At 37.9% G+C, this 15509-nt stretch overlaps 1 protein-coding gene across 1 annotated transcript; it reads right to left on the bottom strand.

The window, feature by feature from the left end:
* Positions 1-388: 388 nt before the first annotated feature.
* Positions 389-1321, bottom strand: LOC120243995 (olfactory receptor 10G9-like). The gene has a single exon (XM_039250265.1). The coding sequence runs from the start codon at positions 1319-1321 to the stop codon at positions 389-391; it is 933 nt and encodes a 310-aa protein (XP_039106196.1).
* Between the last annotated feature and the right edge of the window lie 14188 nt (positions 1322-15509).

Genomic DNA, 15509 nt, shown 5'->3' with positions numbered 1-15509 from the left:
GATTCTGGCAAATAGTGCAGAAAGTAAAATTAAACTGCATTAAATTTTAATTAAAAAATTAAGATTGAATAATTGAAATATTTCTTACAAGTGTAATCTTCATGATGGTGGTTTAATTTAATTCTAAATAAGTAAAATAGGCAGTACCTGGGAGGCTCAGTCAGTTAAGCTTCAGACTTCCTTTGGCTCAGGTCATGATCTCACAGCTTGGGAGATTGAACCCTACTTCGGGCTCTGTGTTGACAGTGTGAAGCTTGCTTGGGATTCTCTCTCCCTCTCTTTCTGCTCCTCCTCTGTATGCATACTCTCTTTCTGTTTCTCAAAATGAATAAATAAATGTTAAAAAAAAAAAAAGTACCCAAAGGAGCCAGTAATATCTGGCTTTTCTTCATTGTTCGGTGAATACTGACTTATTTCTCACCTTGATCAGAGCTTTCTTCACCTCCTTGTTCCTCAGGGTGTACACGACAGGGTTTAGAAGGGGAGTCAGCACAGTGTAGAAAACGGCCACAATCCCGTCCACAGCATCCTTGGAGCCTGGCCTCAGGTAAATAAAAACACAGGGAACAAAGAAACAAAGGACCACAATGCAGTGGGAGGTACACTTCTGAAAGGCCCTGCATCTCCCTTCTGAGGTGTGTATCTTCAGGATGGAGCAGACGATGGACACATAGGACAGCACTATCAGGAGAAAGCAGCCCAAGGCCACTACCCCGATGTTGACAAAGATCACCCTCTGGTTCACGGACGTGTCCGCACAGGCCAGTCTGAGGATGGGAGTTGCATCACAGAAATAATGCTGGATCTGGCTCGGCCCACAGTAGGGCAAGCGGAATGTCAGTGTGGTCTGGAGAGCAGAGTGCAGAGAGCCACTAAGCCACGTGCTCGTGGCCAGGAGGGCACACGTTCTCCCACCCATCATGCTGGCGTACCTCAGCGGCCGACTGATGGCCAGGTAGCGGTCATAGGACATGACCGTGTAGAGGAAACACTCGGTGCTCCCCAGGAAGTGGAAGGAGTAGAGCTGGGCCACGCAGCTGTGAAAGGAGATGGCTCCGCCTTCTGGGGAGGCCAAGGTCATCAGCATTTTGGGCACAGTGACTGTGGAGAACCACATGTCAAGGAAGGACAGGTTGGTCAGGAAGTAGTACATGGGGGTGTGGAGGTGGGAGTCCACCGTGATCACCAGCAGAATGAGGAGGTTCCCCACCACCGTGAGTACATAAATCACCAAGAAGATTCCGAAGAGGGGGATGTCCAGGGCTGGTGCATGGGGAAGGCCCGTGAGGATGAACGTTGTCACTACACTCATGTTTCTCATTTCTTCTCAGATATGAGCCCTGTCCCTACCGGAAGGAAAGCAAGGTCAACATTTACTGAGGTCATATTGTGGCAACTTCCTTTTCACTGAATGGAAAACATAATATGTAAATTGTCATATAAGTGTGACATGACATTTTTGCTTTACATGGGGCTTTGAGGGAGGTTGTTCACTTCTTTATTATCTTACCCAAACCAGCCAAATAGAAAAGAGGAGTAAATTGTGTATTGTTTTCTGTAGAATTAGGAAAGTTATACCCAAACAAGCAACTTTGGCATGCTTTCCCATGGATAAGCCTTTATCCAAGCATCTCTCTCTCTCTCTCTCTTTTTCCCTCCAACCATCCCTCCCCTACAAAACATACACACACACACACACACACACACACACACCCATATATGAGAGTCAGACTCTGATCATCAGAAAATTTCCATTATAAATATACATTTATAAAGAAAGCTGCATCCATAATGGCTGAGAAAACTGCCTTCCTAAAGCTCCCTGCTCAGCAGCTGCTGTGTTAGGGAAGAACTCCAGCAAGGATTTAGCATCACAGTGAACCAGGTTCATCTGTCCTACACTAAGCCGTGATCATACTCTTCTGATCAGATATAAAATCTGACACCAAACTAATGCAGTCAGTAATGGTCAGAGTACTATCGCTTTTCTCACCTCTTCTCATCCTATATTTACTTCTATTTATAAATTTGATTTTATCTCCCTTTAGGCAATCAATCGTCCTCCTTCTGAACTGTAATCAAGTCATCTTAGAATATATTTTGAGGTGCCCATGAAGAATTAGATCTACCTACTTAGTAAAGAGGACGAAATGGCATGTTTGAGGTTTGAGTTCCAGAACTGGATGTTGATATTCACTATAAAACAGACACCAGTGTTCTTTGAAAAATAAAGGAAAATATGTAGTCTGCAATCATTTTTATTATTTCGGAGATATCTATTATTCCAGAGCTCAGGCTGTAAGTTTCTTCCTTCCTTCCTTCCTTCCTTCCTTCCTTCCTTCCTTCCTTCCTTCCTTCCTTCCTTTCTTTTTCTTTGTTTCTTTTGTGATATGAAGATTCTCCAAATTACATATTCCAAGAGAAAACAAACAAGGAGGTATGAAGAAATGAAGAGAAATCTGGTAGAAATCTGGGCTCTCTGGTAGAAAAGGAGCATTTCTTTACCGATTTCTAAGTTGCTTCTGCTATCTAGAGTCATGTCAATAATGTGTTTCTATTTTGCTGTATGTGGTAAAAACAGAATTTTCTATAGTTTCAACTCAGAGTTGTAATGCTAAGGTTTATAGAGAAAGCACTCTATTGACTGTAATTTTATAGAATTTTGAGTGTTTTGTAAAACTGTGCAAAGCTGGCCTGACAGCCATGACCAGTCAATATAAGCCAAAGCTGAAGAAGAAGAAACACAAAAAGATAAACATAAATGCATCATAATCACCCCACAATTCTCAAGGATGAAAAGTGCTAAGGTTTTGCCAATTTTTGCTACTTACCATTTACAGCTAAGGTTTGGATCATACGGCAAAATCCAACATTAAAAGAAAGTCTGGTCTTTGGTGAGTAAGATGCTTCTTTTTCTTGCATAGATGAAACCACAAGAATAAGGCAGAGAAACATTTTAAATAACAGCATTTAAAATTGATTCGACATCTCAGGAGATACTGCCTTCACCCTTGAGTCCTCATGGATGAAGATAATGCTTCCCCATTATGATAAATACACAGAACTTTTCCCCAAATGCCTTTGTTTAAATTGGTTTTATACATAATGGGCCACCATTCCAGAAAGCATTTTATTTAGCCCAAAATTAATTTCCAAAATAGATAACAATGAAACTCTGGGTTTGAGAATTCTTTGCCCTGGGAATGTTTTGGTTTGTTCTTTTCTCTGATTCCTGCTTTAAATTTACGGGTAGAAAATACGGGCTTCCATCCCCAAAGGGACAATTCTCTGGTGAGGTTTGTAGTCTCCTTGATGAATTTTTTACTTTCTAGTGATTATGGCCAGTATAAACAGCCGCTCTGGTGTGTGCTTCAGGGATGATTCGAGTTCTACTCTCGCTAGATAAACATCTTACTAATTACATTTCCTCTCTCCATGTGTGCAGGTTCCTAGTCCAGAATGACGCTATCTCGCCTTGTCTGATTCAGAGATTTTCTCTCTTTTCAGGGACTCCTGCCTTTGTCCCTTCTTAGAGCATATTCAGGTTTTCCATGAAAGTTGATTTTTTAAAAGTCTTGAATTACTGTAACTAAAGAGAGGGAAAATATACTTTTCTTCTAGAATTAATATATGTCTTAGTTGTCAGGAAAAGGCTTTGTGAAACCAAGAACACCTGATCTACACAGCAGAAGCCCACAGCACTGTTGGTTTTGGGGAAAGAAAATTGTAGCCTTGCTAGCTTTTTGCTGAGAGAAATGTTCACCTGTGTGGGGAGCATATCACTCTCTATAGGATGGATTTTGAGGAACTGAATCTTTTCATATTAATATTTCGATCAATTAGCCTATCGTATTACATAATTTTCTCATATTGGCTATCCATTTAGAATGAGGCATATATGTATAATCAATGTAAAATCATAATGATACTTTGAATGGCTACTTCAAGAATTAGTTGCAATTTAACTCCAGTTTATATATTTCAAAATGTTGCTATAAAATACATGATAATAATTTTGGTAATTTAAACTTTTATCCAACTTCTTTTATATACTTTTATGAAAGCTATTAAGTTCTATTTGATTCTCTTTGGTTATATAGGCACATAATCATGTTATCTTTACAAAATATGAATTTTCTTTTCCTTTCCAAAGGTAGATACCCATTAATTTTCTTTCCTATCTTACCATGTTGGCCCAATCACTACTGTTGCCCAGCTCTTGCTACTCAGAGATTACTTAGCTAGGTGTGTTAAGAATACTGTACAACTTGGGGCACCTGGGTGGCTCAGTTGGTTAAGTGTCTGACTTCAACTCAGGTCATGATCTTACAATTTGTGGGCTCGAGCCCCGCATCCAGCTCTGTGCTGACAGCTCAGAGCCTGGAGCCTGCTTTGGATGCTGTGTGTGTCTCTCTCTCTACCCTTCCCCCACTCATGCTCTGTCTCTCTCAAAAATGAATAAACACTAAAAAAATTAACAAAAAAAAAGAATACTGTACAACTTGCTTACTCTCTTTTTCCTTTAGGAGATGATGACATTTGCTAACTTTTACTCTCTTCAGGAACAAGAAAGGAGTGATCTAGCTTTTCAGACTTTTATTTCCACAAAACCCAAAGGTGTTCTAGGCAAGGAATGAGCCAGAACTTCCAACACCATCAAGAATTCTGCACCAATCATCGTTTGCACATGGGTAAAGGCAAGCTGTGGCCACTCATTCTTCGTCCCACATTCTTGGGACTTCTGTTAATATTTTAATAAAGACCAGAGAAGGGTGGATACCCATGCACTTGTGTTCACCACCCCTTGTTCATCACTGGGCCTGTGCTACCGGTGAACCCCTTCTCCGACATCATTGTTTCTAAAAAATTGTTTTTGTTATTCAAGTCTTGTATATGTCTGTGTAAATCTTAGAATCATCTTGTCAATGTGTACCAAAACGGGCCACTGACATTTTCATTAGAATTGCATCAAATCTATAGATCAATTTAGGGGATTTGGCATCTTAACAATATCTGACCATGAATACTGGGTATCTCTCTTTTCTCCCAATAATGTTGTATAATTTCCATGTTCAGGTTCTAGCACATCTTGTGGGATTTATCACTATTTTTTATTTTGACACTACTTAAAATTTTTTAAAATGTTTATTCATTTTTGAGAGATAGAAAGAGACAGAGTGCAAGTGGGGGAAGGGCAGAGAGAGAGGGAAACAGAATGTGAAGCAGGCTCAGGCTCTGAGCTGTCAGCACAGAGCCTGACATGGGGCTTTAACTCATGGACTATGAGATCATGACCTGAGTTGAAGTCGGATGTTTGACTGAGCCACCCAGGCACTACTTGATGCTATTTTTTTTTAAGTTTTTAAATGTTTGTTTATTTTTGAGAGAGAGAGAGAGAGAGAGAGAGAGAGAGAGAGAGAGAGANAGAGCCCTACTCGGGGCTTGAATTCACCAATCATTGACCTGAGCCAAAGTTGGAACCTCAACGTCTGAGCCACCCAAGCAGCTTGTCTTGACGCTAATTTAAATGGTAGTTTTAACATTTTCAATTTCTAATTATTCATTGTGAGTAAATAGAAATACAATAGATTTTTTAATAATCGTTATATCCTACAGCTCGGCTAAACTCATTTATTTGTTCTTGTAGCTTTTTTATTTTTATTTTTTATTTTTATTTTTTATTTTATTTTATTTTTTTTTTATTTCTAGGAGAGAGAGACAGCGTGAACAGGGGAGGGTCAGAGAGAGAGGGAGTCACAGACTGAAACAGGCTCCAGGCTCCGAGCTGGCAGTCAGCACAGAGCCCGACGCGGGGCTTGAACCCACAAACCGCGAGATCATGACCTAAGCGAAAGTCAGAAAGTCGGACGCTTAACCGACTAAGCCACCCAGGCGCCCCTCTTGTAGCTTTTTTAGATATTCCATTAGATTTTGTGTATACATAGATGATCATGTTGTCTACACATATAGTTTACTTCTTTATAATCTGATGACTTTTATTTTTTTTCTTATCTAATTGCCCTCTAGAGGCTCTAATATAATGTTGAAGAGAAATGGTGAGTGTGGACATCCTTGTTTTGGTCTTGATCTTAGGCAGAAAATGATGTTTTTTAAAAAAATTCAGTATGATGGTAGGTGTAGGTGTTTTTTGTAGTTTTTTGTTTTAGCTTTCCTCTTAAATAAGTTGACCCTTCCATCCCTATTTAGCTGCAATTTTTATCTGGGATGCATTTGGGGATTTGCTTAATCCATTTTCTGCATCTATTGTGTTGATCATACAGTTTTCCTTTTTTAGTTTGCTAATATGGTAAATTATATTGCTTGAGTTTTAAATGTTAAACCAAACCTACATTCCTGGAATCAACCCCACCTGATCATGAGGTATAGTAATTTTTCATATAGAAAGGAGTTGATTTGGTAAAATCTTGTTAAGAAGTTTTGCATCTGTGTTTATAAAGGATATAAATCAGTAGCTGTGTTCTTGCAATGTCTTTGACTAGTTTTTGCATCAAAGTTAATGCTGGAATCATAGGATGTGTAGGAGACTTTCTTCTTCAATTTTCTGAAAGACAAATTGGCATTCAACCCGAGTATCCCCTTTCGTACATCACAGTCCAGAATGTGCCTCCCAGCAGAAGTGCTCACATTTATTTTTCCTCTGTCAGAGATTACAGTCTTGTGCTGCTTGCTGCCCAATAGATGAAATACCCATTTTTATATCATTTGGTCCAGTTCTATATTTATGGCAAGAGAATAAACCCAGTCCCTGTTATCGTATCACAGGCCAGAATGGAAAACTTCTAATTCAACTCTTCTTATTTTTAATTTATTTAAAATCGCAATTTTAAAATTTTATTTAATTTCCAATTTAATCATTTGATTGTGCCATGAAATATAACTTAGGTAAATAAAAGTGCCTAAGCATAAATGTACAGTTAAAGTTTATTATCAAGCAAACACGTATGCCACCACCACCTAAGTTAAGAAGTTAAATGTTGCCAGCAACCTTGAAGCCTTCACAGACTCCTTGCTTGAAGCCAGCCCCCCTCCCATTCAACTATCATGACTTCTATGCTAATGCTAATTCTTATTTCTTACTAATTTTGAAGTTACAATTAGGCAACAACTTAATTTTGCCTTTTTAAAAATTTATATTTGTGGAATCATGCTCTACTATTTAATGTCCAGTTTCTATGATTTAAAATTGTATTTCAATGACAGGTACATATAGATATACATCACTGTAAATTTATTCCTTATATTGATGTGTGTTATTCCATTGTAAAACATACTCTTCATAGACATTTTTGTGTTCATATTTCAGTGATCGCAAAAATTCTGCCTTGAATACATACATTGTTTTGATCCACATATGCGTGGATTTCTAGAGAAATATCTCTTTACATGAACTTGATAAAATATTTTTAAAAGTGGGTCTATAATTTTTTTTTTTTACAAATAGTTTATTGTCAAGTTGGTTTTCATATAACACCCAGTGCCCATCCCCAAAAGTGCCCTCCTCCATTCCCATCTCCCCGTTCCCTCCACACCCATCAGTCTTCAATTTGTTCTCAGCATTCAAGAGTCTCTCATGGTTTGCCTCTCTCCCTCTCCCCCACTGTGCCCCCCCTTTTTCTTCCCCATGGTCCTCCATTAAGTTCCTCTTAATCCTCCTATATGTGCAAACATATGGTATTTTCCTTCTCTGCCTGACTTATTTCGCTCAGCATAACATCCTCAAGGTCCATCCATGTTGCCACACATGGCCAGATTTCATTCTTTCTCATTGTCATGTAGTATTCCATCATATAGATAAACCACATCTTCTTGATCCATTCGTCCGTTGATGGATACTTAGGTTTTTTCCATATTTTGGCTATTGTTGAGAGTGCTGTTATGAACATTGGGGTACACGTGCTCTTATGCATCAGCAATCCTATATCCCTTGGGTAAATTCCTAGCAGTGCTATTGCTGGGTCATAGGAGAGTTCTATTGTTAATTATTTGAGGAACCTCCACACTGTTTTCCAGAGGGGCTGCACCAGTTTACATTCCCACCAACAGTGTAGGAGGGTGCCCATTTCTCCTAAGAGGGTGCCCATTTCTCCACATCCTTGCCAGCATCTGGAGTCCTCTGATTTGCTCATTTTAGCCACTCTGACTGGTGTGAGGTGGTATCTCAGTGTGGTTTTGATTTGTATTTCCCTGATGAGGAGGGATGCTGAGCATCTTTTCATGTGTCTGTTGGCCATCTGGATGTCCTCTTTGGAGAAGTGTCTGTTCATTTCTTCTGCCCATTTCTTCACTGGGTTGTTTGTTTTTTGGGTGTGTAGTTTGGTGAGTTCCTTATAGATTTTGGATATTAACACTTTATCTGATATGTCATTTGCAACTATCTTTTCCCATTCCATTGGTTGCCTGTTAGTTTTATGGATTGTTTCCTTTCCCATGCAGATGCTTTTAATCTTGATGAGGTCCCAATCATTTATTTTTGCTCTTGATTCTTTTGCTTTATAAATTTTTTTTGGTTCTATAAATTTGTACTCCCGTCATGCAATGTGAAAGTTCTAGTAATTGATGACTTTGACATTTACTTTAATCAAATTTTATTGCAATTTAAAATTTCATTTCCCTATTTCTTCTAGTGATGGAGCAGAGTTTTTGTTGTTTATTGGCTATTTGTATTTCTTCTCTGGTGAAGACTGGTCAAGTCATTTGCCTGCTTCATATTGGATTGCTTGTTTTTACAGTATACATACTAAAAATAAAATGTCTGTTCTATGAGGTTTTTTTTTTTGAGTTTGAGTCCTTATTAGTAATATGTGCTATAAATAACATCTCTGACTTTCACTTCTCCTTTTTGATTTTCTTTGTTATTCTGCATTTGAAAGCAACAAAAATTATCAATGTTTACTTTGTTGCTACTAGTTTCTATATCTGGTTTAGAAATACTTTCCCCAAAATTTAACTTGAAAACTTGCATTGTTTGCTTTACAAATTTGAATTTACAAATGACTGGAATTGATTTTGTATAGGGTATGTGGTAAGAGATTAAACTGATCTTTTCCTTATTGATCGAGTTACATAATTTATTGAAAAAAATTTCTGCATGATCTTCCATATTACCTTTGACTTAATGTCAGTTATCCATATATTCAGGAAGTATGTTTTTATGTTTCCTTCTATTCCATTTGTCAGTTTGCCAAACCTTACATCAACACATTGTTTCAGTTGCTTTAAGGAAAAATCATAAATAGTTTGTAAACATGTTTAGCCTTAAGGGTTACCAGAGATGAATATTAAAAAATAGTTGACTGTCAATTGCTTATGAAATAATCTTTATAACTTTTAAATATGTTATTATGCAATGCTGGTAAAGTTGGCTCTTATAAGCATTACTGCCCACAAAGTTCATAATTTGACAATAATCTTAAAAAACATAATATTCACAATTTTTATAGCATTTCTATTTAGTTAAGCTTATTTTTATAAAAAAAGTTTATTTATTTTGAGAGAAAGAGCGACCATGGGCAGAGAGAAAGGGAGAGAGAGAGATCCCAAGTAGGCTTGGTGTTGTCGGTGTGGAGCCCGACATGTGGCTTGAACTCATGAACCCTGAGATCATGACCTGAGCTGAAATCAAGAGTCAGACATTTAACTGACTGAGCCACCCAGGTGCCACATTGGTAAGTTTACTTTTAATAAGGTCTCAAATATAGATAACTGTATGAATTAAGAGTTTTATCACAGTGTACTTTATATGCATAACCTATCTATCTGCCTACCTGCTTTACTTTTTTGAGAAATATAAGGAAAACTGTTCATTTAAAAATTGAAATCAAAAGGCAGACTTGCAAAACTACATATGTGGTATGATTATAAGTAGTTAAAAATATACCATAACCAGGGCTCGTGGGTGGCTCAGTCAGTTAAACTTCCTACTTCAGCTCAGGTCATGATCTTAGGGTTCATGGGCTTGAGCCTCGTGTTGGGCTCTGTGCTGATGGCTCAGAGCCCGGAGCCTGCTTTGGATTCTGTGTCTCCCCCTCTCTCTCTGCCTCTCCCCTGCTTGCACGCTCTCTTTCTCTCAGTAATAAAAAATGAATAAACTTTTTAAAAATACTATAACCATGTGGCTCAGTGATTGGAAAGAAAACACTAAACTGTTAACATTGCTAATGTTAAGGTAGAGGAAGTATGGTATATTTTCTTACTCTTTTGAATATTTACCAAATAGCATATAAAGTTGCAATGCTACTTTTATAATGAATATACGTTACTATGAAATAATGAGATATGTAATGGGAAAGAGGTATGAGGAAAGAGAGGAAGGCCTCTAATTATTCCCTTTGCTCATTCATGCTCGATAAGTTTGTGTACTGGGCCACTGGAGATATTGTCTCAAAAGGAACTCTCTAGTTTACAAACATAAATGCAGAATTTCAGGACCAGACTACATAGCAGGGGTGAGCGTAGAATCTAGGTATCTTGGGTTCAAGAGCAGAAGGTACAAAACCTTGGCTCTATGCCGTAGCATCTTATGCCAAAATAGAATTTTAGCTTTAGGGACATTCTTCTTGCCTACAGACTAGAAAAATCTATCATGTTAGATGTGTTTTCCATCAGCTGGCTTGTGTTTAAAACTTTACCTGCTTCTCTTTAACATATGTTCTGATTTTATGACTTTCTGTTCTCTGTTTCCTGTTTCTACTCTGTATTTGTCTTGGTCATTTCCCTTGCTCAGCCAACTGAAGAAGGAAAATCATGGAACTCAAGAATATTCTGGCTGAGTTCAACGACCCATTAGTGAGTCTGCACTCAAAGAAATGAAGGGGAAAAGGCAGAGAAAAATGTGCTTGTGTGGTAGAAGACTGGTGTATGGAGGGAAGGTAGTGATACTGAAGGGGAGACAGTCTTTGTGAAATCTATTCAGAAATTATCTCCACTTATAACATATTATCAGTATCTATCCACTCTTTTATCAATATGAGAACTTCCTTCAACAGACACATTTTCATTCCTTCATTTGAGACAAAGGCTTAAAACACAAATGTCAGTGAATGTGGTGATAGTGATACACAAAATTTATAAAAAGCTAATAATATAAAATTGTAGAATTTCAAGTTGGAAGAAAACATGTTGTCTACCTTCCTTTGCAGTAGGAGAATAATTCCTGCATCCATTTTCCCAAGAGATGGGCCTATAGATTATGTTAAAAAATCTTCTGTGGTGGAAATTCAGTACTTTTCCAAACGACTTTAAGATTATGCAACATCTATCCTTAGACAATTTTTTTTGGACTCATATCACATTCTTTCTTGAGAATAGGTTTGGATGGAGAAGAGGCATTGAGTGCGGATTGCAGGGGAGGACTGAGAAGGATTTTGAAAGCGGATATAAGGTAAATTGTGAAATTTACACTTTTGCCTAGGGCAAAGCTTGGACCAGATATCTTTGTGAATTTGGTTGCTGACGTAGAAACAGAAAGGTTCAGATTAAAGGGAGAATTTATGCACTTCTAGCCTATAGAGAGTTCTTTTAATTTTGTCAGTATATTTACCTAAAACTCTGCTGTGGGTCTAATGAAAATAACGTTTTCCTGACCTGTGTGTCTCTCTTCTTTTTTTAAAGAAAGACTTCACTTTTTAGAGAAAATTTAGGTCCATGGCACAGTTGCATAGAAAATACAGAGATTTCCCATATACCACAGTCCCCTGCACATGTACAGCCTGCTCTGTTATCAAACATTCCCCACCAGGGAGTACATTTGTTAAGTGATGAACCTTTATAGTGACACGTCATAATTACTCAAAGCCTCTAGTTTACGTTAGGGTCCACACTCAGTTCTGTACATTCTAAGGGTTTTGAAAATATATAATGACATATATCCACCATTATGGTATTACACAGAGTATTTTCATTGCCCTAAAAATCTGTGCTCTACCTATTCATTCCCTGTCCCCCCGTCCTCAAACCTTGGAGACCACCGATTTTATTTTTACTATCTTCAGAATGTTGCATAGTTGGAATTGTACAGTATGTAACCTTTTCAAATTGGATTCTTTCACTTAGTAATATGCATTTAAAGATTTCTCCATACCTTTTTTTTAAAAGTTTATTTTGTTTATTTTGAGTGAGAGAGCTTGCATGCAAGTGAGCAGGGGAAGGGAAGAGAGAGAGGGAGAGAGAGGATCCCAAGCAGGCTCTACACTGTCAGCATGGAGCCTAACGCAGGGCTCCATCTCATGAACTGTGAGATCATGACCTGAGCCGAAATCAAGAGTGGGATGCTTAACTGACTGGGACAACCAGGCGCCCCAGATTCCTCCATATCTTTACATAGCTTGATAGCTCATTTCTTTCTGGATATACCGTTGTTTATTTACTCATTCACCTACTGAAGGACATCTTAGTTGTTTCCAAGTTTTGGCTAAAGCTTGGAATTATGACTACAGCTTCTATAAAGAACCACATGCGGGGTTGTGTAGACATACGTTTTCAACTCCTATGAATAAATACCAACAAGTATGGCTGCTGGGTCATATGGTAAGAGTACATTTAGTTTAGTTTTTATTTTTTAATATTGGTTTATATTTGAGAGAGAGAGACAGACAGACAAAGTGTGAGTGGGGGAGGAACAGAGAGAGAGGGAGACACAGAATCCGAAGCACGCTCAGAGTCTGAGCTGTCAGCACAGAGCCCAACACAGGGCTCAAACACACGAGCCATGGGATCATGACCTGGGCCGAAGTCGAATGCTCAACCAACTGAGCCACCCAGGTGCCCCAAGTAGATTTAGTTTTGTAAGAAACTGACAAACTTTCTTCTAAAGTGCTTGCACCATTTTGCATGCCCACCAGAAAAGAATGAGAGTTCCTGTTGCTTCACATTCTCACCAGTGTTTGGTGTCACCAGTGTTTTGGATTCTGGCTAGTTCTAATGGGTTTGTCATAATATTTCATTGTTGCTTTAATTTGCATTTCCCTGATGGCAAATGATGTAAAACATCTTTTCCTATGCATATTTGACATCTGTACATTTTCTTTGGTGAGGTATTTATTAAGGTCTTTGGCCCAATTTATAATTGGGTTGTTGGTTTTTTTATTATTGAGTTTTAAGAGTCGTTCATATAATTTGGATGATGACCCTTTATCAGATGTGTCTTTTGTAGAATATTGTCTCCCAGTTTGTGGCTAGTCTTCTCATTCTCTTGACGGCATCCTTTTGAAAAGCAGAATTTTAAGAAATGATAATGAAGTGCAGCTTATCCACATTTTCTTTCATGGGTGGGACCTTTGGTTTTGTATCTAAAAGATACACACCCAAGGTTATCTAGATTTTCTCTTATGTTATCTTCTAAGAATTTTATAGTTTTGCATTTCACATTTATGTCCGTGATTCATTTTGAGTTAATTTTTGTGAAGAATATAAAGTCTATGTCTAGATTTGTTTGCATATGGATGCCCTCTTGTTCCAGATACATTCGTTTAAAAGACCACCTTTTCTTCATTGTATTGCCTTTGCTGATTTTTCAAAGATCAGTTGACTATATTTATGTTTTCTCTGCTTTTTCAAGTCTCACAGATCCTTTTTCAAGCCCACTTTTGGGACCCATTCTGAACTCACTAGTTGAGAATATTCCTTGTGAGGCTAAGGCAGGCTTGCAAGGTCTCCTGCTGTCGGGTGGCGACCAATAGCTGCCCCTTTTCTTATTGTTTCTGCTTGAGCAATATACCCCTTAGTGCTTTGTTGATTGAGATTAGGAATGGCTTGTCCCCTTGTTCTGGCCCTGGTATGATTATTGCATCTTGTTAGGGACTTATTGTGATATGGAAAGACATTAATGTTCAGTAGCCTGGAAATCATTATTAGAACTAAGTAATTGATAACTTCAAAAGTTTTATTAACAATTAATAAAATAATATTCCCATATAGAGTAACATGCTATTCCTGGGCATGGATGACGTTGTGGGAACTATAGGCTCTGTGGCTAATGCTAAAGAAATCTTCTTCTTTTGAGGTTGTGAAAGCAGACATTGTGTCTCCGGCAGATCCTGTTTTCCTCGATACTTCCCTTGAGCTATAAACAGGCTAATGAACGTTACTCATAAAAGATTGACCTTTACATATACAATTCTGTTTGCTTCTTGGTAAAAGGTTTTTCTCAAGGCTATACTGGAACATTGTATATCTTACTTTTGCTTAAACGTTGGAAAACGTGTACTCACACACACACAAAATACCTTCCATCGCCATATGATAAGCATGAGTGCCTGTAGCTAAGTTGTTTCACTAATGCTAAGATTATACCTGAGACTTCCGCAAAATCTATGTTATTCATCTACTAAGGCAAATGCCACTTTTCTTGTTCTCTGTACCTTCACATGTAAGTAAAGTTGAGAACCCAGGCTGAGCAGAGATGCCTGCCTGGTGATCAGAAAGAATCTTGGGGCTCTCTCATCCCTCCCTCACTGACACCATCCATCCTTTAGGGACCCCTGGATTGGCTGGAGGGATCCACTTTACTTATATTTCCATCACATTTGCTTTTGTTATTACCAAAGCATCACCCGTACTATCACAGTCTTATATCCATGAAGTTAGTTGTTCAACTAATATTGAACATTTACCACTAAGTGCCAAGCACTGAGCTCAACATTTCATGCTCATCATCTCATTAAATCCTCACAAACACCTTCTAAGGCAAACAATATTACGATGCATTACTCTCTTGCAGGAGATGAGGCCCAGAGATGTCAAGTAAATTTCTTATGACCCCAGCATTAGCAAATAGTAGAGACAAAGTGAGGGTTATAAACCAATTTTATATAACTCTAGAGTGAACTTTTACAGGGTGACTACTTCATTTTATTTATCTTTACATTTCTCACAGGTTGATAAAGCAATGAATGTTCGTGAGATTAAATTGATAGCCATTGCCCAAACTCAACATTTAAATTGCACCCTGGGCTACAAAAGAGTCTTTTTGTCTCTCTGTCTCTCTTTGCTGGGATAAAAACCCATTCAAACATTTGGAGCAGGACAAGCTTTCTATAGGGGCCTGGCTATATAGATGGATTTCAAGAATGGGTTGAAGAGCTCCTGTTTCTTCTACTTCTCTAATCTTGCCAGGAACTCTGCTTACTGAGATTCTGATCCATATCATAAGACTTTATCCTTGTGAAAATGGAAATAATGTAGGAAATAGTAACAGATCAGTAATTTATAAACTGGTATGAATAGATTTCTTCTATGAACAAATATTGATCACAGGGGGAAATCAGTTACACCAATGACAGATATGGAAGGCTAACATAAAATGGGACACAAATGAACAGATGGAGATACTGTCCTTTTGAAAATATAACTGAGGGTTTTGTTAAAGTTTATCTACTGGCATTAATTAATAAAGCTAAATGATATTAATGTCATTGAGATTTAGATTTGTGAGATCTGTGGTATAGAAATAAAGTCTTTATGTAGAGAGGTACATTTCTAGTGGGATACAG

The sequence above is a fragment of the Hyaena hyaena genome, unplaced genomic scaffold (genome assembly GCF_003009895.1).
Source record: "Hyaena hyaena isolate Hyena2069 unplaced genomic scaffold, ASM300989v1 scaffold_364, whole genome shotgun sequence".
NCBI classification, from domain to species: Eukaryota; Metazoa; Chordata; class Mammalia; order Carnivora; family Hyaenidae; genus Hyaena; species Hyaena hyaena.
The sequence above is the reverse complement of the archived record's forward strand: the minus strand, read 5'-3'. Positions and strand labels throughout refer to the sequence as shown.

Excerpts from the sequence above, each read along its gene's own strand:
- LOC120243995 (XM_039250265.1), bottom strand. The coding sequence starts at position 1,321 with ATGAGAAACATGAGTGTAGTGACAACGTTCATCCTCACGGGCCTTCCC.